This window comes from Stenella coeruleoalba (genome assembly GCF_951394435.1).
Source record: "Stenella coeruleoalba genome assembly, chromosome: 9".
NCBI lineage: Eukaryota > Metazoa > Chordata > Mammalia > Artiodactyla > Delphinidae > Stenella > Stenella coeruleoalba.
Window position 1 is genome coordinate 81,384,581 of NC_137155.1, and position 24,804 is coordinate 81,409,384.

The 24,804-nt window shown below is 44.0% G+C and overlaps 1 protein-coding gene across 1 annotated transcript in view; it reads left to right on the forward strand.

Moving 5' to 3' along the window:
- The window catches only part of SND1 (staphylococcal nuclease and tudor domain containing 1), a 417,706-nt gene that overhangs the window by 220,616 nt on the left and 172,286 nt on the right, over positions 1-24,804 (forward strand). Inside the window, exon 13 of the mRNA XM_079932265.1 lies at positions 11,266-11,376. Coding sequence (XP_079788391.1) covers positions 11,266-11,376 — 111 coding nt within the window. The remainder of the gene's footprint in view (positions 1-11,265; positions 11,377-24,804) is intronic.

Below are 24,804 nucleotides of genomic sequence, written 5' to 3' on the forward strand. Positions count from 1 at the left end.
TCCACACTTTAATATGTTCATAGATATTCCTAAACCAGCTGTTATTCTTCACTTGGAAAGGGGGAAGGTAATTGCCTCTTACAGCCAGTGTTTTAACATGTGACTAATTTGGCTTTCAGACACATATGTAAAGACCATATTACGCACAGAAGTACAGAATGACTATGGTGAGCTTGCGTAGCAGGAGCTCTCATAGGTCAGTGACTTGCTTCAGGAGTCAGGGTGATGGTAGGGGACTCTACAGACTGTCAGTTCATTACTCCGCCATTACTGAGGGAGAGAAGTTGAGGGAGGTGTTCACCTCACACTGCTCTTCTGTAAAATGTTAGTTTCTCAAAAGAAGGAGGAGCAGAGAAAAGGGATGAAGAAAACATGCTTATGCCTACAATCAGCATTTATACCTTGTGTTGGAACATAGAGAAGGAAAAAACGTCCTCTGAATCCCCAGAAGGCAAGCAGATTATTATAATTAAATGTTTAATGTATATTGTGGCTGGGATTATGAGTATTAGAGTGATGAAATTTATTATATGATGTGGATGGTTTATTTTTAATGTGTTGATAAATTTTTAATGTATTAAGAGTGTCTTGAATAATTCATGTGCACAATATATTTATTGCTATTTTATAGAATTTTAAAAGGACAGCAGCATAATAAAGGGAAATAGGCTGAGAATCAGAAGGCTATCAGATGCCCATTGTGATGGTGTCAGTCTGTGTTTCTTTAGACAACTCATTTAACAATTTTCAGGGTTTCTCTCTGGGTCTGTCTTCATCTATATATGGAGGGTTTTGGATTAGTGTATCTCTCCGGACTCTTTTTGCTCAAATTCTATGATTCAGTCAGTTATTACTTTGTTTGCATCCAACCACCCACAGAACCTCCTGGGATCTCTGAGAGTGCAATCAATCAGCTAGCCAATAAATACTTATTAAGTGCCCACTAAGTGTGTGGCTCTTTTTGGACCAATAGGGAATACGATCTGACTAGGAAGACAAGATACGTACACAAGGGAGGATAATAATCTGCAGCAGTAAAAGATAAGTGCCAAACAAATGGCCCAGCCAGAGGAATTGAGGTGGGTGACTGCCATGCTTGACTGGTTAGACTAAAGCAGGAGGTTGAAAGGCATTTAACAGAATAAGGTTAGAGAAGTATATGAGCGCTCCCTAGTAGAATGCCTCTTTAATAGTCTGTTACCTGTAGTTTATGGCACTGTAGTCAAAAGAGAACTGGATTTGAAATTTTATTTATTTATTTATTTTTGCCAACAAAGCAAAAGACGTTGTTGGGAAGGGGTGCCTGGGTACAGAGCTGCAGGGTAAGGGAACCCAGGAGGACTGGTCTGCCACGTGGCTTGCAGTCTCAGGGTTTATGGTATTGGGGTTAATTTCGAGGTTGTCTCTGGCCAATCATCTTGCTTCGCCCATATTTGGTCTGACTCAGGGTACTCCCTGGTAGCGCACACATCTTTCAGCCAAGATGGATTCCAGCATGAGGGTTTCTGGGAGGTTAGCAGGACATATCCTCTCCTGCCTCCTCCTTTCTACCCCTCCTGGTTAGTTTTCCATGACAGCACTGCATCCTTCATCGGGATCTCTTGTTACGAGACAATTCAGGCAAGTGGTTATCATTGGGCCTGGCCAAGGCAGGCAGTTTTGGTCAGCGGTTCCCTAACAGTGTCAGCATTATGTGATATAACAGATTGATTCTAAATTAAGGTTTTTTAACCTTGGGTTTGAAATTTTTAAAAATCTGGCTTCTAATTGAGACTCTACCACTTACTAACAGGATTACTTGTAGCAAGCCTAGAACTGGTTACTTTTTTTTTTTTAAGAAATATATGCATACTAACTCTGTATTACTACAGAAGGATTGGGTTAATGTGTGTTAAAAAGCCTGTCCTATAGTAGACACCCAGTAGATGTTCATTAAATCTGGAATCATTATCGGAAAATTTCAAACAAGGTTTCTGTGACTGTGGTAGACTGGAGAATGATGATTAAGAGGATTCAACTCACAGTGCTCAGGATTGGTCAGCTTTGCTAGGAGGCCAGGTAGGGGGAGGCTGCAGTCCAGGTGAGAAGTAGTGGGGGCCGCAGCTGAGTTAGAGAGAAAGAACATTACAAAACAGTCGTGGGAGCAGCATTGGTGACTTGAATTCAAAGTTTGGACAGCCAGTTTTATCTGGGAATGAGCAGAGATGTCAGGCCTAGGTGACTGGGAATATGATGGTCCCACAATTAGAGATGTTAGGAGAATGAGCTGATTTGGTGGATTTCAGAAAAGCTTAATCTGGGGAAGTGAGCTTTATTTTTGAAATGCTGAGTTTTACTTGGTGATGAGTCATGCAAATTCACATGTCCTGCAAATAGTTTGAAATGTAAATGCGTGGCATATTTAGCAATGAGTGGACCAGTTTGGATTGGAAGTGCATATTTGTTAGACAGCCTACTTCAAGCTAAATACAGTATTTAATTATCTTAATTGTTTTTGAGGGATCTAGTTGTCTCCTGGGAAACAAAGATGGTTGTCCAATAGAGGGAGTGTCACTTTGGGTGTATATCCCATGTTCTGTCCTGTAGTAGAGGGAGATTCAAGTTAGTCCATGAAGTTTCTGTCTATGAAACAGACATTTTTTTCTTGCCTTATTTTGAGAGTTGGAGATTAGGGTGAATATTTGAAGTGGCATTGTTTTATTGTTGCTTACATTTAATATGCCCCTCATACCTCAACCAAGGTTCATCACTGGCCTAACCTCCTCTGATATTTTGCTGACTTGGAAGTACGGCGATACTCAGAGAGGAGCTGGCATAATAAGAGTATAATACCACGTTTTCCTTGTCTTATAAAGCCATAACCAGGATATTGCCAAATAAATGGAGTTGTCATATAAGAGGTGGCAATAAGATTACAGTACTGCAGAAATCCTGGGGGCAGAATAAAATTTAGTACTTAGTAAGCATAACTATTTAGTGTTATGCTTCTTCCCCTTCCTTTTTAAAATTGTTTTGACCCATATTTTCAACTATTCTCTTCCCCAGACAGAATTAGGGAATGAATTAGGTGTTCAATTCTACTGCTTCCAAGTATATTTCTGTCTTATTTTCTGTCAGTTTTTTCGGGAGAATCAGGGTAGGTGTGCTCTCGTGTAGGGCTTGAGTGGGGATAGGGTAATGGGGGTGATTGGGCTGAGACACATCTTGGAGCAGAGAAATAGCTGTTCTTGACAGGTCGAGTGAGAAGTCACATCTCATCATCACCCAGTTTTTTACACCCTGCTCCCTAGATAGCTTTGCTTTTGTTTCTTTTCTTCCCAAACTGAAGAGTGCTCTTGGTGTTTAGTGGGTTGTGGCCTCTGAAGCTGGTGAGGCTTTTGTCTACGCTCAGGGGTAAGCCTACTATTAATACTGAGGCTTGGATGGATGTTTGTGTTGGGGATTCAAGGATTTCTCTTACTACAAAGCAGTAATTTTTTTGTGGAATGATTTTTTTTTCTTTCCCCTTTCTCTCCCCTCTCCCCTCCCTCGTTCCTCCTTTCTTTCCCTGCAAGTCTTGTTTATGGGTCTCCTTTGGTTTCATTTTAACCTTGCATCCTTTTGGATTCTTCCAGCTGGACTTAGTCCGTATCAGTCTGCATTGGTTTCTTTCCATCCCCTCCCCATGAGGGAGAATGAGTAGGATTTATGAAAGTATAAAGACAGAGTCCTTGTTCTGAAGAGTTCTTGATTTTCATAATCTCAAATCCAGTCTCTAGAGAATGCTCTCATTGGTAGAACAGTTGTGTTTAGAACCTGTATATATTCTGAATGCTCATTAAATATGAGCTGCTTATTGGAGAGTGTTTTGTTTGAAAGGGTGCCTTTTTGCTTGATTAGCTTCTAAGGCTGTTCAGATCAGTCCATTCCATACTTGCCTGTTCTTGAGTCCGGCTTTCTGGGGTCATGCTTCTTTGTGGGTCATGCCGTGTTTCATGTTCCATGTAACCACAGCTGGGTTGGTGGGTTGACAAAAGCAGTCACCTTTGGCTCTGTGTCTGGAGTGAGTATGTCCTCTGCCCTAAGACTCTTAATCACTGCTTTTTCTCCCTCATTTCACTGTAGTTTCTAAAGCCTGGGTAGGGACATGGAGGCTTTTGAATCTTCTTTGTTGTTTTTGATCTGTGTTATGAGTTCCAGGAACGTCTCTAGCCACCGTTCGGATCCTCTGGTGACTATCCTGGTAACAGGACTTGTTAAACAGAATATGGAGCCATTAAGAGTAAAAAGATCCCAAAAAATCTATTTCGGTTATTTTTAGAATTAACATTAGTTCAAGGGGTGAGTGAAAAAATAGGGAAGATGGTGGGAGAGAGATTTGGGAAGTCTGTAAAGCATGTCGTGCCACCTCAGATGTTTCTAATTATTGATGCTTCTAAAACAGAATCTCCTGTCTACATATGCTGCTTGGTTATGTGGGAAGTGCCTCCTGGATGTATTTTAAGAAAAAAAAATAGGGAAACTCATTGTTCCAGTTTCTTGGGAATTCAATCTAAGATTGGAGGATAGAAGACACTGGGTGGGAGAGGCAAAGTGCAACCCTTGGAGACGCTGTCATACTAGCTTGTGGCAGCTCCCTGTTGCTCTGCTGGGCTTTTTCCTAGTTTGAGGCCTGGGGAAAAAACAGTAGTCAGTAAAGATACTTGTTCACTGCCCATTGTCGTAGATCTCTCTCATCTAGAATTCTGCTCTCACGCTTTACAGTCTTACTTTGTCAGCCTATAAAAGCCAAGTCTATATCAAGCTTGAAATTGCCAGGTTCTTGCCTGGTGTGGGTATTAGAGGTCTGTGTGTGAACTTGTAGAGAAGATCGGAGCGGGACCTGGCCTTGGGGCCTGGTAGCCATTAATCATTTTCCCCACTTCTTTGCCCTCTTAGACTGAGAGCCCATGTTTTCTGTGTATATGCGTAAAGGTGGCCCTGATATTCTGAAGAAGATAGCTGTCCAGTCCTCCTCGCTTTCTGCCTCATTACCGAATCTTGTGGTGGTCTCTCCCTCCTTCCTTGTCTCTAACTTATTTGCAAAGAAAGACATCAGCCCCCCATAGGTTCCCTGTGGTTCAGCCCCACAGAAGCACATTCCTATATAGCCGAGACATGAGATGAGCCATCTGATATGTTAGAAATTAATATGGGAACCCTGTCAGCCAGAGCTCTCCATCTCAGCACTTTTGAGGAAGCCTGTCCTTGTCTTGAAGGTCCAGCCAATGTGGAAACAAAGCAGAGGCAGTTTCCCAGCATAAGATACTGGAATCTTTGAGGGTCATGGGTGACAGGCCCTGGCTACATGCCTGATGTCTTGTTGGATCATGTTCGCACAGTGAATAGCCATGGGGTACATTCTGTGCTCAGCTTATGGAATTTGACCCACGGGGCCTTGAAGTTATTGTAGAGAAGTCTTGAGGAATGCGTGTATGTGTGTGCATGTACGCGCACACGTGAGATAGGTGCCTCTGCTGGAGGTGATGTGACCGTTATAATTGAGCTGTCAACTATCTTCCAACCATTTCCTTTAGCCTTGACTCAAATATATTGTAAAGGCATTTCTTTATGGGCTTACTTTATTCTGAATATGTGTCCACGTGTTTGTTTGCCTTAAGGAAATACTCTGCTTTGTAATCTCCATGGACATCTACTTCCGTGACTGGCAAAATGTTGATGGTGTTTAAGTGGAAAATGTTTAGTTCAAATAGCTAGAGATCTATGAGCCAAAGCCATTGAGAGTTATCTGTTATCCTTACTCAGATGGAGAATGAAGTGTATGTGTGTGTGTGCACGCACACGCCTGTGTGTGTTCCAGTGTTATGCCTTATGTCCACTCTTGAAATATTCTTATCCATTTACCCCAGGTTCTCTTGATAAGTAGCGTATACCCTTTAAATTAGCTCTACTGTTAGGACCGAACTGTGGAAGTCAAAGAATGTGTGAGACACTGTATGTGTGTATGTAGAGAAGATTATTCATGTAAGGAAAATAATTAAGGATAATGGAAGGCAGGCTTCCCACTGTCAAAAGGGATGTATAAATATGGAAAGGAAGAAAACTACACGAGCCCTATAGTGTTGGAATGGGGTTTTAGTACCTTTGTGAGCTCATGGTGAGCTCAGGTTCTCCAAAAAGCTGATGCCAAGACAGGATTAAATGGACAAGAGGTTAATTGGGGAAAATTGAGGGAAAATGGGAAGGGAGCTGGAGGAGGCTGTGAATGCCTAACCTCTGTGGAAAAGGGAGGGATGGAAGGTTGAATTAGAAAAACCTAAGCTGGGGCTGTGGGCAGTTGTAAGAGTTTCAGCAAAGGTGATAGGAGTCCTCAAAGCCAAAGCTGCCTGTCAGAGGAGTCCCAGGTCTCTCAGCAATAAGCCTGCCTTAGTATTTCCACTGCACCCAGTCATTGGCTAGAAGCAGCTGGTGGGAAGCATAGCCTTGGCAGAAAGAGAGGAATAGGTTTCAGAGCATAGCAGCTGGGCTGTCAGTCAATTATGCTTCCTGCAGTCAGAGATCCGAGAGGCACATTTTCATGACTGCCACACATGGTTTTCAATAGTTATAGATATAGAAATAAATGTATGGAGATAAAAATGTAAATGTGGACTACTTGGATAAATGGCTAATTTCAGAGCTGCAGAAAACAGTGGAAGATGAGCCTGGAACGCATTGTGCCCGAAAGCAAGGAAGTGCTCAGAGAATGACAGGACACAGGAGCCAGCTTGACTTGGCTCTCACTGGCCAAATTGGGAAAAATTTCAGCATCAGAATAAAAAATGATGGTAGTGGATTATATGACCCTTTAAATAAAATATTTCATGGCAGTATACCTATACAAATCAATAAATGAATAACTTGGGAGTTTGATGAAAATTACATAGCTCAAAGTGTCTCTTTTCAGTATCTATTATAAAAAGGAAGAAAGTAACTTTATAGTGGAGAAGCCTGGTAGACACTACCCGAATCAAGTGATCAAAATGAACATTATCTGTAAATTACACATCATTTCAAAGGAGGCCATGGGAACAACACAGCATCACTTCTGTGACGTTTCCTGCCGAAGATTCATAACTTGCCTCTGATCATAGAGACATCAGGCCAAAATTACTGGCCTATACTCTTGAAAAGTTTCAGGGTCGTGGTAGACTAATCGTGGTAGACCGTTCCAGGCAGAGGAGACAGGACAACAAAACGCAACACCTGATTCTGAGCTAGATCTGGTTTCCCCTAAGTTCTCTATTGGAACAGTTGGCAACATTTGAGTAGGGTTGTGGGTTAGATGGCAGTACTGTGTCCATACTGATATCCTGGCTCAAGTCATTATTTTCTGATTATGTCGGAAAATGTCCTGGTTTGTAGGAAATACACACTAAAGGTTTTGGGGGTGGTGGTATAACAGGTCATTTACTCTCAAACGAATCAAAGGTTGGCATGTTCTTTGTTACTGTATGTGCAATTTTTCTGCAAGATTGTTTTAAAACTACTCCCTCCCCTCCTCTCCCACACTTTTAAGTAATCTAGGTAATTTTAGTCAGTTATCTGATCTATCCATGTATTGATTATTACTTCTAATCTTGGGTTTGGGGCGTAGGGATGGGGAAGGCAGGCAAAGGTATGATCAGATCATTATAGCCTACTGTGACTAAAATCTACTTTAATCCTATTCTCATATATGGGCACAGAACACCTTTTCTCCAGGTTGGCAGAGTATAGTACCCCATGGTTTCAAAGGTATCTTATGAGAAAGTATGAGCTTTTTGCAACCTGCTTGCTATGGAAATGAGTGGGAGGGGAGGATGTCAACTACATGGAGATCTTTTGAGAAAGCTTGCAAAGACCCACATTGCTTGTGTTTTTATCAGGAACATCTGACCTTGACTAGTGGAAACGGTTCACTTCTCATATAACCTAAAATTCTCCTTGAGTTTGAAGAAGCATTTGAATCCCAGCACTAATTCTCTTTGTGTTTCTAGCTGATACAGAGAGAGATGATTTCCTGTTAGACCTCCACTCCAAGGCTGTTAGGTCGGTCCCTTTTTGTCTGCTGATTGTGAATTATCCATTCAAACCAGACATGTATAATTAGAGTAGAATTACCGATACACTCAAGAAAGCAGAACTTATAAATTTGTCTAAAGCAGCATAATGTCATGGCACATAATTTAATGTTCTCTTTTCTTACTGGGCAACTAATCAATACACTGGTGTTGAGTTCCGAGCCATCTTTGGCCGGGGGAGATCTCCTGACCTTTCATTAGTGGCCAAAAGAAATGAATGAGAGAGTCAAGTACATGTATCTAGGCTAATTCCATTTTAGTTGTCTCCCTTTCATTCTCCCTCTCTTTTTTAAATTTATCTATTTTATTTTTGGCTGCATTGGGTCTTTGTTGCTGCACGTGGACTTTCTCTAGTTGCGGCGAGCGGGGGCTTCTCTTGCTGTGGAGCACGGACTCTAGGCGCGCGGCCTTAAGTAGTTGTGGCACGTGGGCCTCAGTAGTTGTGGCTTGCGGGCTCTAGAGCGTAGGCTCAGTAGTTGTGGCACATGGGCTCAGTTGCTCCACTGCATGTGGGATCTTCCCGGACCAGGGCTTGAATACATGTCCCCTGCATTGACAGGAGGATTCTTAACCACTGTGCCACCAGGGAAGCCCCCTTCCATTCTCTTTAAATACAAGTGTTACATAATGGAGAGGAGAATAACAAAAGCTGGGAAGGCATGTAGAAAGCTTTTGTCCTTAATTCTATGCTGGGCAAGCTTGGCTAATAAATGCTTAGGATAAGAAATAATGTTCCAGTGCTGTATTTCCAAAACGATCAGATGTTTTTCTCATACTTGGGTACAGAGCAAGAAAGACACAGCCCTTGCCCTCTCAGACTTCGTAATTTCGAATTGGAAGATAGATGATGAATTGATTGTAATATGCTGTGATGTCACAGGGGAGCACGCACCAAGAAGAAAATACATGTGGTGTGATTCTCACATGCCTGGCTCGTAGGAAGGGCCCCATAGTGATGTCTGTCATTGTTTCCTGTGTTTTTACTGTCCATGCTGCTGACTACTAGCATCAAACCATTCTTCCAGGAGAAGTCTGTATTTAGGGAAAAGAAGCTAAGGGAATATGGCTCACACTGAAGCTTTGGAGAGAAGGGAGGGAAGGTGGTGGACAGGTTGTGGATTTTAGAATCTGAGGCCCTAACTGGTTTGTAGACATTTGCTGGCAGGATCCGGAGGGCAAGAACCCTGCAGGAGAGGGAAGGGTTGTGCCCTTGGTTCTCTGCTGGCCACATAGGCACTCAGTTCAATACTGTAAATTGATCGGAGCAGAATTAACCAGGGTGGATCATTAAACATTTGTGCTAGTTTGCTTAGTATCCTCTAGCTTTTCATATAGAAGCTTATTTGTGTGAATTCTCCCTCTTCTGCCCTGTCATTCCAGCTTTCTCCTCCAGACCCCACGTGTTGACTGTAAAATGTCAATGCACTGTTATTCCAAATGCACTAGTACCAAACGTGCCTTTGTTCTTCTGGCATTTCCAATCACTAAGCCGTCTCAACCTGTCACAGGTGGGCTCGTGCCCATCTTCTCTCTGGCCTCTTGGTGGGCGGAGCCTCTCTCCTGCCCTTTCAGGCCTTTGGTGACACCCTTAGTTAAATTCTCCGCATACAGCATCGTCTACAGCTGCTGATTTGGGGCTGCTGGCATTCTCCACACTGCCAAACCCAGCTCTGTGATAATGACAACGTTTGCCAGCACGCTTATGCGGTGACTCAGGAGACAGGGTGGCCAGCAAAGCAGCCTCTTTGTGGGAGTGGATTTTGAGAGGTGCTAATTCCGTGGCAGTTTGGAGATATTAATATCGTGCTGGCAGTAGATAAGCAGGCAGCAGAGGGGCACATAATGAGAAGAGAATCAGCCACAGCATCTTTTCCTCCTTTGTCTACCCGCACATATCCCCCCTCCCCTTTTTTAAAGTAAATCCCTGGGTTTTGATGAAGAGAACCCTTAAGTGGCTTAAACATGCCTATAGTTTGCTTAGCCCGGCTCACTGCATCCCCGAAGTCTGAGAGTAAGAACCACTAGATTTAACTGCATTCCCCAGCGACACTAAATCGTAGCATATGGTACAGTAGCCTATTGCTTACCGTCCCTCCTCCCTAAAGGGCAGCTCACCAGATGGTCTGAGTGGGGCCTTTGGTGTAATTACGACAGACACAAAGAAAGACATAACCGCCGCTCTCCCCCAGTGATATTATGCCTCTTGCTTTGCAGTACTTGGCTACAGGTAACTTTTGAAAATTTGTTTTCGCAGTTTCATTTCTGTCCATCAAAGGTCCCTTTCCACGTTGGGGGGGAGGGGAACCATGCAGATACGCTTCGTTAGTTGTCTGAGCGCCATTTCCAGTGTCCTCTTCTGAGTAGATGGAAGCCACGCACAGTGGCCCCGCTTTCTTATGCTAGTGAAGAAAAGATTCAGCACGTTGGAGAAATTTTTTTGAAGCAGGATTCTAATCTGAATATCCTGTGGTCCTAAAAGGACTGTTGGGAGTATTGCTCCAAAGCTGGTCATCACAGGGTTTATACTTTTTACTTTGTTTCCCTGACTCATGCAATTTTTTTAAAAGATCTTTCATTCTACCCCAGTGCCTCCCCCTCTCCCTCCCCCCGCCAATTCCTTCCTAGCCTCACCTCCTCCGAGCCCCCTTTGGGTTGAGGGGAGAGCCTGCGTTGGAAGTTCTGATGAGGAGAGACGCACTTTGAGTGTTACACGAAACCAGTGTTCCCAACATTGCCAAACTGGAACATGGTATTTTCTAGTTCCCATATAGGCTAGAAAGGAGATTTTGAGAAATTTAGGTCATGCTTTTATGTGCTTTGTTTTTTCTCATCTGCGTGCCTGATATTTTAGAGCAGACTTTTCTTGAGGGTAGTGGCTTGTTTATAACGTTCTGTAAATAGCCCTGTGTAATGTGGGCTTTTTACAGATATTTTCTGCCAGGTTTTATGTATGGATTGATATAGCATCTGACTGTACTAACCAGAAAAATGCTGAGCCAGGGGACTTGGTTATTTCTCCTTTTTATTTGGATTTCTAGCTTAGCAACTCATTGGTCTTGAAATCCTTGGCTTCCCCCTTCCTCTGCCAGGATGCGTTAAGACCTCCAGGTGCTAACTTATTATTGCTGTTGACTGAGCCCCACATGCACCTCAAGTGCTCACTGACCTATCTTTTCTGTTGCAGAAACATTGCTGAGGCCCTTGTCAGCAAAGGTCTGGCCACGGTGATCAGATACCGGCAGGATGACGACCAGCGGTCCTCTCACTATGATGAACTGCTCGCCGCCGAGGCCAGGTGAGATGCATAATTTAAATTAAAGTGAACGCCTTGGGTCCCAGGGCCCCACTTTTTTCTTTCCCACTGTCCTGCCCATCCCTGACCAGAATGCGACAGAAAACAACATGCTGAGAAAGCTTGTGTTCTTTTATTATTCCAGCTTTTCCCCATCAAAAGAAAAGGGACCTCACTTCAAACTCACAATCTAACCTTGGTTAAACACTCTTGGGCCTCTATATTTTTAAATCTGCAAAATTTAGGCATATATTAGATATGATCTTCTAGTAGATGCCGTAAAATGAACGACAGATGAGAAACTTATACGTGGAATATTTTTATCTCCACCATCCTTTCCTTCCCTGGGACAAACAGTGGAGCCCTGCTTACTGTGCAGGACGTTTGCCTCGGGTTCTTCCCTGCAGAGGCCTCTGCTCCCCAGCCCCTCCCATTTGTCACCTCTAGACCTTTTGTCATGTACAAAGGAAATGAAAACATTTATTAGGAAATGAGTTTGCGTTTCACACTTCTGACAGCTGGCAGGAGAGCATTTGTGAGAAGCCCTGTGACATTTTCCTTTTGTCCTTCATCCCCATGGCTGGTTGCCCCAAGGACATGCGTACTGCTCAGCAGTATTTCTTACCAGGAGTTCCTCAGGGCTCTTTCTCATGGGGCCTTGTGTCACTGGGCGGTGCTGGGAACAAAGCGATTCCTCCAGCCTTCCCGGGAAACAGAGCCGGAACTCGGTGATGATCGCTGTTCTGACTCGGAGAGCTTATCAGACTGCTGGGCTCAACCAAAATGTATCCATTGTTTCAAAGTGATTGCAGGCGCTTGCCTCACGCAGATGTTTTCCTGTGACCTAGGACTTAGTTTGTTCTAGAAGTTTGGTAATTGCCAGCTTATGCTCCACAGTTAGAGGAGGAATGAGTTTGAGCACATGCTGTCTATACTTTAGACTTCGTCATTGAGATCACTTCTCTTGCTCTTTGGCCCAGAACATTGCCCTAATACATGACGTTTACCTCTAACATCATGTCACATCCTGATGGATAGGGCATCTGTAGAATGTCACACAGAAAGCAGTCTGACAGGTTGCTGTGGCTTTTTGGATTCTTTCCTGTGGGCTTTTCCCAGTAGGACCTGCCTAGGACCTAAGTCTTCAGCACAAAGTTCAGTATCTTTGGTTGCCTGAGGCTCATTCATGTCTAGTATAAAATAATATGATGTATAGTCCATAACTGGTGTTTCTCTTCAATCCTCTCTCACTTCCTTATTCTTCTCTCCCAGCGAACTAAGCCAACTGGGCTGAAAGAACCCATAGTGGGAAATGTGTCTTCACATCTCTGACTACTATTTGATGATCTTGCTATTCTAGGAAATGGGCAATGATTAGACTGTTCTTTAGGTGGGATTTGGGGGGTGGGGGTGGGGAGGTTCATTCTGGGCATGCTCAGTCTGATCTGGTGGCAACTTGGAGAAGCGGTTATGTATTCCCAGTGTAGCAAAAGCACTTAGCAATACAGTGGGACCTAGAGTCCCATTTTCTGCCCTGGGTTCACTCTGCCACTGGTGAATATTTGACTCTGACAGGCAGGTAAGCATGAAAATAATTTACCTAGCTGCTGTGGAAAGTGAGGCCACAACAGGCTCTCTTATTATGCTGTTGTGCTACAATGTTTAACGAGGAGGCAGAGATAGGTGACATTTTTTAGGTTTTAAAAAGAAAACAGCCTTTTTAGTCTGGTACTCATTTCGAGCTGATAGAATGTAACAAGACACTTGCCTGTTAAAGCAGTGAGCTGCCTAGAGATAATTGTGCCAAGCCACTGCTTTCAGACGGATGGTGGAAAAACTGGCTCCGGAGTCATTGCACTGCTGCAGGTAGAGTAAACGGAGAGAAATTAAGCACTTCCCCTGGCCAGTGAGTCATTGCAGCATTGCCATGGGGCAGTACACATCTTAGAAAGCTTTAGGAGAAGTGGCCCACATGACCTGCGAATGAGTCCTCCTTGGGAGCGGTGCTGTCCACAAGCCCGATGCCAGCCGCAACAAGAAAGACCAGAACACTTGCCAGATAGGAATGGTGGCCTTATAGCAATTGAAGACTATTTTCAGTGCAGAATGCACCCCCATTTTTGGGAAAATGATAGTCGACCTCACCGCAAGAGCACCTCTTCTCTGACACTGCTTTATTTTCGGTCGCCTTCGGTTTGAAGCACTCTGGCCCCTATGAGATATTCCCTGTGGTTTTTTTTTTTTAAATTATTTATGTATGTATGTATATATGTATGGCTGCGTTGGGTTTTCGTTGCTGCGCACAGGCTTTCTCTAGTTGCGGCAAGCAGTGGCTTCTCTTGCTGCGGAGCACGGACTCTAGGTGCGCGGGCTTCAGTAGTTGTGGCACATGGACTCAGTAGTTGTGGCTTGCGGGCTCTAGAGCACAGGCTTAGTAGTTGTGGCACACGGGCTTAGTTGCTCCGCGGCATGTGGGATCTTCCCGGATCAGGGATCGAACCCGTGTGTCCCCTGCATTGGCAGGGGGATTCTTAACCACTGCGCCACCAGGGAAGCGCTCCCTGTGCTTTTACATGCTGCTTCTGCCCCTTATCCTACCTGTCCAGTGAATGTGATCTGAGTTTAGGGTTGTTTTCCTCTAGATAGATGAGTTATATTGTTTTCCAGTCGGCCTTGTAATTATTATGCCCCTGTCCATGCGGTCCCTCTATCTCCCAGCTGAGTGTCCTCTGCAGATCTCATTAGCGAGTTGTTTACTCCTTTCCTTGGCCCTGAATAGAACCCCTAAACAAGAATGGCTTTGCTGTTGACCCCAAGTCTTTCACCGCTTGGACTGTCACTTAACTGTCTTTTGTTTATCATCCTTCAGCCACTTTTTAAACTCCAGTGATTGTGTACTGAACCAAGCCAATTTGAATTAATTTCCCAAGTAAAATTTCGTTAGGTACTGTATCTAATGCTTTAGCAAAGGCCAAATTAGTAACATCTGCTGTGTTCATGGCAGGTCACTCATCCTGGAAGTCTTTTGGTCAGTAATAAGTGGGTGAACGTAACATGGCAAGGCCAGCATTCTCTTGAGTCCCTGCCCACAGGGATGGTGGTTCCAAGAGACTTCTTTGTCCCTGTCCCCTGGATCCCTGTTGTTCTCTCTGGTTACCACTAGTGATCTCGGCACTGGTGCCCAGTGCTCTGCCATTGACTTTACTTTCCAGAGCACTGCTTGGCCATTAATCCTTTAAGAGAACGTTGTAAGCTTTGGGGGAAGGGCAGCCTGTTAACTCTGTCTTTGCGGGTCAGCCAGCTGCCTGCTCGGGAGTTGATGAGCTTTCTCAGGGCTCTGCAGCTGCTGCTTCCTCTGCAAGGGGGTATGATCTGCCAGCCTTTCTCAGATCATCTGATGGGAGCTCAGGGAATGACGCGTTAGGCGTGCGTTGGGAGACCAGGTGAGACAGAAGAGGAAGAAGAATGCCAGTTTGCAGCTGCCTGTGCTTTCAGGCGTATCCACCTGCCCGCCAGAAAGGAGCTCATCGTACCCCTCTCAGCAGCTCTGTTTCGTGTGCCTGACCCTTCTCAGTGCCTTCATTCGGATGCCTGTCTGCTTTTGGGGAACCCTCTACATGCCTCAAACACATGGCGCATCTAGAGGAAGCCACATCTTTCTTGTTTAAAGGATAAATGAACCCCTAATTCCCGACAGGCGACCTTCCTTTCTAGTTCACTTGTCTATCATCAGCTGCCTCTTCCCTCCTTACCTTGTGTCCTGGCAAAATAAAGGTTTGGCACTTATGTGTGTATTTTTGAGCCTTGCTTCTCTGTGGGCTCCATTGAAAAGCCCTTGCTTGTGTCCCAGTCTTCTGAGAGCTCCATTGTGTCCTCCATATTCGTAGCAAAAAGAATTTAGGTACAGCTGACCCACACTTTCTGATGCCACTCCTGAACTTGGTCCCCCCCTTTTAGGGGCATCATGTGGACTCCTTTGGCAGTGTGTCACGTCATTTCTTTTCTGCACCGTTCTAATTTTTCACCCCCATATTGGCTTCCCAACATTTCCCATTCTTGTTTGACTTCAGTATTTCTCAGCCGGCGGGCTGGCTGCTTTGTCTGTCTTGATGAGTGTTCTAAGCTTGAGGCGGGGCTTTGACTCCTACAGAGAATCTCATATTCTTCTGGTATTTCCAAGATACTGAGCCATTATGGGGACCCTTCTTATTTTCTAAGGTATTACACAGTCTCTCAAACTCTGTGTATTTGATATAACACATCCTGTTTGATTTTAAACAGTACAGAATGTGAATTCCCCTAGCATTCTACAGGTCTTCCTGGTGGGCTTTTGTTGAGTTCATTATGGACACGAAAGATAAGCTGGCAATGCGTGGAATCAAAGCCTGGCTGTGTGCCCTGTTTTCCTTGGACATCCCGACCTGTAGGATATCATCTGTCTGCATCCACCTAAAGCTACTTTTATATTAAAATGTAATATTTGAAGGTTTCCTAGAAACCGTGACTCTGTGGTTCATTGCAGGAAAATACAGTTGTTAGTTCAGAAGTTGGGCTTTATTCCTTGAAGGTACCCTTTAATTCTAAGATTTTGTGATTTCAAGATAGAATGTATATATTCAGAAAAGAAATTTATGCCCCAGCTTGACAGTGGGAAAGCAGTTGTATTGAACAACCTAGGGTCTGAGCAGATTTAAATGAATTTAGATTCATTCTGGACATACAGAATGAGGTTAGGGTTATCTCGGGAGAAGAGAAAAGGGCAGGCTCTCTCTTATCTTTTCCGGTGTGTTCTCTTTCTTGCCAGGCACACTGCAGATTAAGGAAACTGTGGTGTTGTCCTCCCTCTCGGCGAGGCAAGCGTGAGCCTGCCCTGGCTCAGCTCTGCCTGGGCTCCGAGTCTTCCCTGACCCTGCAGGGACCTCCTGTTTCTGATTGAGTGAACCTTGCAACTTCCCTTTTCTTTAAAAACAAAAGCAACTAGTGCTCCTGTCTGCTGACTTTTGCATCTCCAACCTCCAAACCCTGTAAACATCAGCCCTTCATTAAAATCCTATCAAATTTCTTTTGCTTTTACCCAACCAACTTGGTTGATAGCGCCCTCCCTGTTGTAGAATTCACTCTGCTTGTACCTCTAGGAAATCTGTGTTGCCATTTCCATCACAGACTTTGATCAGAAGGCTATAAACTTGTTGGTAACTCTTCCCTAGGCCAATACCTGTAGTCATTATTAAGAGGGAAACTGTTTCAAGTACAAAGCTCTCTTGGTGTTGCAGTTACTGGGTCTGCATTGGGCTTACTGACTTCCATGCTCTTGTAGCAGTGAACTGTAAATGTATTTTGCATTTTTATAATACCACTGGGAGAGAAGTATGCTTGATTTCCCACTCCTGATTGAGCCAGAGCAGCTCCACTTTTTTTTTTTTTCGGAATTTTCTCACAAAATTTTAATAGGTGGAGGAAAAAAATGACTTGTGCATAAAAAAATACAAAACTTTTTTATAGGGTCTTCCCTATCTGTGCCTTCAACTTAACTGGCATTTACAATGCTGTTTATGAATGAAACGTGAAGACTTACCAGCATTTTTTTTGCTCTCTGTTGCTTTAATTGGAAGAGGTCAGCATTACTGGCTTGACACTGTTCTGACTTGCGAAATGCCTTGGTATGAAGCAGGTTTCACCTTCCTACCAATCCGGTGAGAAAACTGGTGTTGAGGTTGGGTCTGTGTTTTGAAAATTTGAAACTAATATATCCTATCGCAATGTATAGACCAGTTAGAGTTAACCAGTTCTCCAAGAAAACAAATCATTCCTCTAATGGGAACAGTTGTTCAAGGCTGGTTTTCTCTTGCACGTGATGGCTTTGCATTCGTGCCTTTTCATTCCAGTTCTCTTTAGTGTACCCTGGGTCCCAGGTGGTGAAGAGAAAAGATAACAGACTCAAGCCTTACAAAGCATGCAGTCTCAGAGGGACACACGCTGAATACCTTGAATAGGACCTCTGGGTGTTGCTGTTTTTCCTATTCTCTTTTCCTACCTGTTTTCTCAGCCCCTCCTCTTTTTCTCCCTCTGCATCGTGAACACTGCCTGCCTGATATCTTTTTTATTCCATCTCTCACTCCTATTAAATTTTCCCATGAGGGCATCTCCCTGAAACTCATCTCTTCCGTCCAGCCTCTGTTCTTCTCAATAGTTTAATGGTACAGCTTTAATAAACCAAGGTTTCTCGCTTTCAACCTAATGACCTGAACCAAGTGAAAATTCTCTTTGCATAAAACTAGATCCTAGTGAATACTGTTAAAAACAGAGCTCTGATTTGAAGTTTTTCTCTTTCCTTCACTGTTGAATTCCTGTAGCGCCAGAGTGCGGTTGGATTTTTGTAGGCCAGGCATTATAGAAAGCTGGAGTTGGGTGAATTATCTGCTGCCCTCTTCACCCGGCTGTGTTACATCATGCTGGTGCAAATGGGAGGCCAGCGTGAGAAAGGAGGCTGGTCTTTCTGTTCAGTATCCTAATGGCTTCTTTTCTTCCTTAACCCTGGAAGTGCACTCCCCGCTAGATTTGGGGCTTGCCCTTGCCCTGGTGGCACGGCCAGAGGTTGCTAATGAGATTCAGCACGTGTCAGTGTTGGGGGGCGTTTCACTGTTGGGGGGTAGGGTACATCAGCTCCTGCAAGTGGATGTGATAACAGGAAAATGCATTAAAAGAGCTGGTGTGGGGAAGTGATTTAACGATACAGCTGAATGTGGGGAAATTTAGCTTTTCCCTTTCTTCAGAAGAGATGATGCACTCAACATCCAAATAGCAGTAATCAATCTGCATTTAAGGCGGCACAAATGGCCACTTCTGGAGAGCTGTATAATATCTCCATTTCCAAACAGTTTTCTCTTTCAGGATATTAAGAGGATCTGTTCACTCTTCATCCTGTCTTTCCTCCCCACTCCCAGTTCCATCTGATACAACTCAAACTGCGAGACTCGTCTTGATGACTAGTGTGAGGGGTTTGGGGTAAAGTCGGAACCCATTAGCTTCAGCTCCTGTGTTTTACACAAGGTGTGGGTAGTTCTGTAGGTCATGGTCAAATAATGAACTCACAGTAAGAAGTCCTCCTTGCCCAGTCTTTCCTGTAATTATTAATCTGCACTGGTTGTGTTCTTTCAGAGGAAGTTGTTCTAGACTAACCTTCCTAATTAACTTGGTCCCCCCTCTCCACCCAGCTGTGACCGTTTGTCCACAGCACCTTGTCTGTTCTCTACCATCTCACTGTTCTCTTGGCTAAAAGGCCCTAAGTATTTGAGGTTTCAAAATATTTCCAACATATTTTGAAATACATTTGAAGATTATCATACTGGGAACATAATTTTAATCCCAAATAAGTTATAATAATAAAGTGATAACATTTGACCCTTGACATTTTTGAATGTCTCATAACTTGACTCCCTAAACCACTGGTTCCCATAGGATGGTCCTCAGACCAGCAACGTCATTTTCACCTGGGAACTTGTTAGACATGTGAGTTCTCAGGTCTCCCCACATCTCCGTTGCCCCAGACCTACCGAATCAGAAACTGGGGTTGAGTCCCAGCAGTCTCTTTTCACGTGTTCTTCAGGTTGTTCTAATGCGCATGAAAATTTGCGAACCACTGCCCTAAACAATTCTTTACCACTGTTTTGTTTTGGTTTTGGTTTTTAAGAAAAAATCAAAATGTGTGTCCTTTTTATGGCACATTAGTAATTTAATAGTTGGAATTGTAACCATGTGTAAAAGGTAATAGAGACTAAGGCATGGAATGGATAAGCTTTCGATCTCTTTGGATTTCTGTCCTAGCTATGCCTTCCCTGCCAGCCATACTTGTTCCTCACCAAGCCCATTGAATAGTTCTGTATTCCTTCCCTGTGACTCCTCTTTCCCCTTCCTCATACCCTGCGTTCGTGGCTTTTGAACTGAATTCCTTCTGAGTAGCCTCTACCAGCTCTCGGCTAATTTTATGTGAAATCATCTTAAGGGTTGCTGTGCTTGCTTGATTTGCCTCATCTGCGGTGTCAGGGGGCTGAGTGGGTCGGAGCGCTGAGTGTCTATTACACATATCCCTATCCTACTTTTGCTCTAATCCTTGGAAATCGCTCCAGAGGACTGTAGTTCAAATAATTAATCACCAATACATCAATGCACCGAATTTTATAGCTACCTGTGAAGGGGAAGTCTCCTTTGTAGCTTCCTTTCGTTTGTAAGACTCTTTGCATCTAAATTTCTTGTAAACTCCCTCATGCATATGTTATCTCCTCAGCTGCCCCTGACTCCCCTCCTCCAGCTCTGGGCCTGGAAGTTGAGAAGGCTTACTTCCCATGCCTCTTGCTTCTGCATCAAGTTCAGAGAGCCAGATCTCAAGTGGATGGCAGTGAATCTTTTCCAGCAGGTCCCTGTAAGTGTACTCACATCGGAAAAACCATTTTTCCCAGCAGTAAGCCTGTTGCATCTTTTGACTGAGGAAAAAGCATTAAAATGTTCTCTAATTTATTCATTTTACAGTAACAAACATCAGGTGCATTGGGGGAGAAAACAAAAATGTGTGGTCTAGTGGGGTTTTGGATGAGCAAGTAAATAATTGCAAATATAATTATAAGCATGGAGATACCAGTGGGTACCTGGGAAGGAGCACCTAAATCAACGGGTTTATCCACAAATAGAGTCCACGAGGCAAGGCGTGTTCTGTCTGGGTTGCCTTGGGAAAGGGAAATGGAAGACAGGAATAGTGCTTTGCTGACCTATGACACAGCCATTCCACTTCCGTGAATTTATTCTAAGGAATAATTAGGGAGATGCCTGACAGTTTAAGAGTTATTCCTTTGGCATTATTTATAGTACCGGAAGTATTATACTGGACTATTAACATTCACATAAATATCTAGCAGTAGGCAATTGAGTAAATTATGGAATGTGCATCCATGTTATGGACTTACGTGAAGTTATTCAAAATGATGTAATAAAACTAATACTACAAGGAAGTGTTCATTTAGTTATTGTTTCTGGGGGAAAAAACAATCGCCAGACTTTTCCCACAATTTAAGTGGGTGGGTATGTGTATATAAACACTTAGAAATTTTGTTAATGATGCTTTTATCTTGGAATTGAATTACGCGTTGTTCTTTCTCCTACTTTTTCTCTGGCCCTGTATTTCTGTATTGTCTCTGTGATCAAGACATGAAAAAATTTGGGACTTTCCTGACGGTCCAGTGGTTAAGACTCTGCGCTTCCACTGCAGGGGTTGTGGGTTTGATCCTGGTCGGGGAGCTAAGTTCCTGAATTCCATGTGGCACAGCCAAAAAATAAAAATAAATAAAAAGATATGAAAAAATTATAAAACCAGTGTCATTGAGGCAATTTTGAGTTGTCATTGCCTCTCATCTCATCTCACCTTTCTGCAGCCTTGTCCTCTCAAGAAGACTTTATTTATTTTTTATAAATTTATTTATTTTATTTATGGCTGCGTTGGGTCTTCGTTGCTGCACGCGGGCTTTTCTCTGGTTGCGGCGAGCGGGGGCTACTCTTCGTTGAGGTGCACAGGCTTCTCATTGCAGTGGCTTCTCTTCTTGGGAGCATGGGCTCTAGGCGCACGGGCTTCAGTAGTGGTGGCACATGGGCTCAGCAGTTGTGGCTCACGGGCTCTAGAGCGCAGGCTCAGTAGTTGTGGCACGTGGGCTTAGTTGCTCTGCGGCATGTGGGATCTTCCCAGACCAGGGCTTGAACCCGTGTCTCCTGCATTGGCAGGTGGATTCTTAATCACTGCGCCACCAGGGAAGCCCCTCAAGAAGTCTTTAGACTGACACTGACCATTTCTACCTGCTCTAGTAGTCCTTTGGTCCTAATCTGGGACAGCGTGGTCTGCTTGTGTTTCGCATGAATCTAATATCGGGCTACCTCTTCTCTGGTGATTCTCTGCCACAGAGCTCAGTTTTTCCCCCTCTCTTAACCTGAGCACAGCAGATCAGATGTCACACCTGGTGGAATAGCAATGCGTCTTCGTTTCTTCTTATATTAGTTTTCGATGAGGTGGCCCAGAGTTCCTTGTTATTTGCTCCGCTGCCTCATAATACCTCCTGACTCATTAGTTCACTGACCTCCCGTTGACCACAGGACTCAATTTCCTCCTTTCCAGTCTCTGTACTCTCCATCTTTTCTGTCTTATCAGTAATTCTGGTTTCGTTGAAAATGCAGCTGCATAATGCCCACCCACCATTGTGCGCCTGTGCCTGCTCTGCGTCTCATTTTCCGAGTGTCAGGACCTGGTTGCTTCTTCCCGCTGCCAAGGAACCAGTAGAAAGACCAAAGGAGGTGTTCCTTTTTGCTGTGTTTCACTGCTGTATTCATCAGTATGATCTGAAACACAATGAAAGCTTCTTTAGAAGTTTAGCAAGTTGCTCATTCTTTGTTCTGCTTTTTATCCTTTTCCGTTGGAATTATTTTCCTTTCTCCTTAGTCATTTACCCTGTATTATCTAGTAGGTGTTTCTGACAATCCTGCCACTTGGTTCCATTTCACTGTTTATAGTGGCCGGAGCTTGGCTCCCGTCACTGCCATTCAGACTATTGACCATCTCCTCTAGCTGTAGGACTCTTGAAGAAGGGAGCGAGAGGCCTTTGTTCTTGATGCACTTTTGCTTCTGCTTAGAGGCCAGGCTTTCAGCTCTTCTGCCTTGCCCCACTCCAAGTAGCAAAACCAAGATGTCTGCGACCTGGAGCATACATCGTGAACCTGCACCTCCAGGAGAGCCAGCAAGCCTCACTCTTCTGCGCCCTACACTCAGTTGGCATTATCCATGTCTCCAATCTGAAATATCTTCACACTCTGCATTAGTCAGCGGGCATTTGTTCAGCTTTACTAGACACACAGTCATTGAACTAGGTGACCCTGAGTTTAAAACTATGTGACATAGCTCTGTGTTAAGTACCGTAACGAGTATTAAGGATAGAATTCTAACCCTCAAAGGGCCTGTAGTCTAGCTATAGAAATAAAGTGAACACATGATACAATTTGAAAATACTGCATTGCAGTTTAAACTGCATGATGAACTGAGAGATACACGTGCATGTACCCATTCACATGTATAATTCTGCCATTTCAAAGTAGTTCATAGATACTTCCAGTGTTCAAACAGCCCCCCACCTAGGACCTCAGGTTAACAATTCCTACATGACAATTGTTTTATGATTGTGGTGAGGTGGTGGCTACTGATAAGCTGTAATTCTTTTCTTTCACTAGTGTGGATCTATAAAGACAGTGTAATGAATAACTTGCACATAGGGGGCCTGGGGAAGATGGACCTAATTGAATTAGAAGGAGTAATGTGGAAATGGTGGGAAGACATAAACTCTGGGGCCCATGAAAGCCAAGCATTACAGTTTCCACTCGATGGATGTCACAGGCTGGTGGTCTTTGTTATGGGTATAAGTAGGGGAGCGAAATGAAAAAATCAATTCTGTGGAGAAGTCATGCAGCAGTGGTGTGCACTCTCAAAGGGACCTGAGTGGATTTAAAATATTCCTGATGTTATCTTGGAATAAATTGGTGTGGGCCTGGCCCAGGGGGGTTACAAAAAAGCCAGGTGAGCACAGTTAGGAAGGAAGTTCTGGTTGCAGGCAAGGGAGGAGAAGCAGAGTTAAGGGACATTGTGGTTCCTGGTTACCAAGACAGTGTTGTTAAAGGGGAATGATGAATTCAGGGCCTCCTGATCTTCCTCGGCATTTCCCTGCTACCTCTCTGTGGTATGCTTTCTGTCACTTTATTTTCTTTAAATGCCTTTATGTATGAAAGTGGTTCTTTTTGAACTGGGAAACGGTTGGAGTTCCCATGCCCCAGAAAAATTCATATATATAATTCTACTACCACTTCAGGTTAGCTAATAGGTATTCCCAGCATCCTACGTGAAGCTCACTTATGTCGCCAGGTTAAGAATTCCTCGTGTGGCAACTATTTTATGATTGGGATAAGGTTGAATCTAACCATACAGTCTTTGAACTTTTTTTTGTAAACTCACAAAAATATTCAGAATAATAATCTATACATTGAAATTAAGGTCATGGCCTCTTTGTTGGCACAAGATGAACTGATGACACAAGATGTCAGTGGTGCTAAGGCTTGTGCCTTGGAGAAGGAGGTTTTCTGCCTGTGCAAGGGGCCCCAAAACCGAAGAGCAAACTGTTCCTTCATATAAAGAGTGCTAGTTTCTAATTGTGTTGCGCTAAGGTAGCCGGGCTGATCTCCCTTTAACAACCTCCCTGCCTGCCTTTGCAGAGTTGATGGTTTTTATCTTCTAGTGGGAAGGCAGTAGTATCTCATACAGAAGAATTTCAGACTTCGTTGGTTAAAGGGAATAGTTTTCCAGTGATCTGAATGGGGTTCCTCTTCCACGCTATAGCTTCTAGAAGCTTCTAGAAGCAACCTAGACACCTGAGTTTTCATCCCTGTCCTTTACTGTTACCTCTTTGTAGGTATGTGGACGTTACTCACTTTTCCTGGCTGGTGATGATTTCTGTCCATTATTGACACTGCTGGTTGTTGCCATCTTTGTCCTGCGGCTGCTTGGAGAAGAAAGCCTCTGAGAGGAGCAGCCTGTGGTCTGCCCCCCTGCTTCTTTTCTCCTGGCTGGCCTGAGCTCCAGCCTGCCTTTGTGAGAAAGCAGCTATTAAGCAGACACAGCAGGTGAAGCTTAGAAGTCAGGAGTTTCATTCCTTGCCTAATGAAAAGGGATGTTGAGCCGTGGTTGCAGCCTGCAGGCAGCATGGAGAGGGGAGTTGGTGTTTGCTCTGTGGAGCAGGTATCAGTGGAAGCAAACCTGCTACCTTTATACCCTCCCAGGTCTCAAAGACAGAGGGCCCCAAACCTATCCCAGAGAAGGTGGGTTATGTAAGATACAGGGGTAGCCGCACCAGGAAATAATGACAAGGCAGCAGAACCAGGATCTTCCTGTTTTTATTTTCCTTATATACAACTGTTAGTAGGCCGGCATGTCATATATGGATGCTTGCATCCCGGAACAAAGGTACATATTATATTCCTTTCATTAACCGCACTGTGGTAAGCCTACCACTCTTGGTGTTTGCTCCTTACCTCTTTGAGATAAAAGCATGAATCTCTTTCTTTTTTTTTCTATATCTTTATTGGAGTATAATTGCTTTACAATGTTGTTAGTTTCTTCTGTACAACAAAGTGAATCAGCGAAATGTATACATATATCCCCATATCACCTCCCTCCCAGCCTCCTGCACTGGGTGGTTCCCCCAGATCCCCTCCCTCCCCCCTTCCCTCCCCCTCCCCTCCCCCTCCCGTGGCATCAGCCTTGTGTCAGGCTGAGGGAGGTTTTCTGGGGATGGCTCACCTGGTGTCGTTTCTGCAGCAGCTGGCAAACAAGAACCAAAGCAACCTCAGCACAGGGAG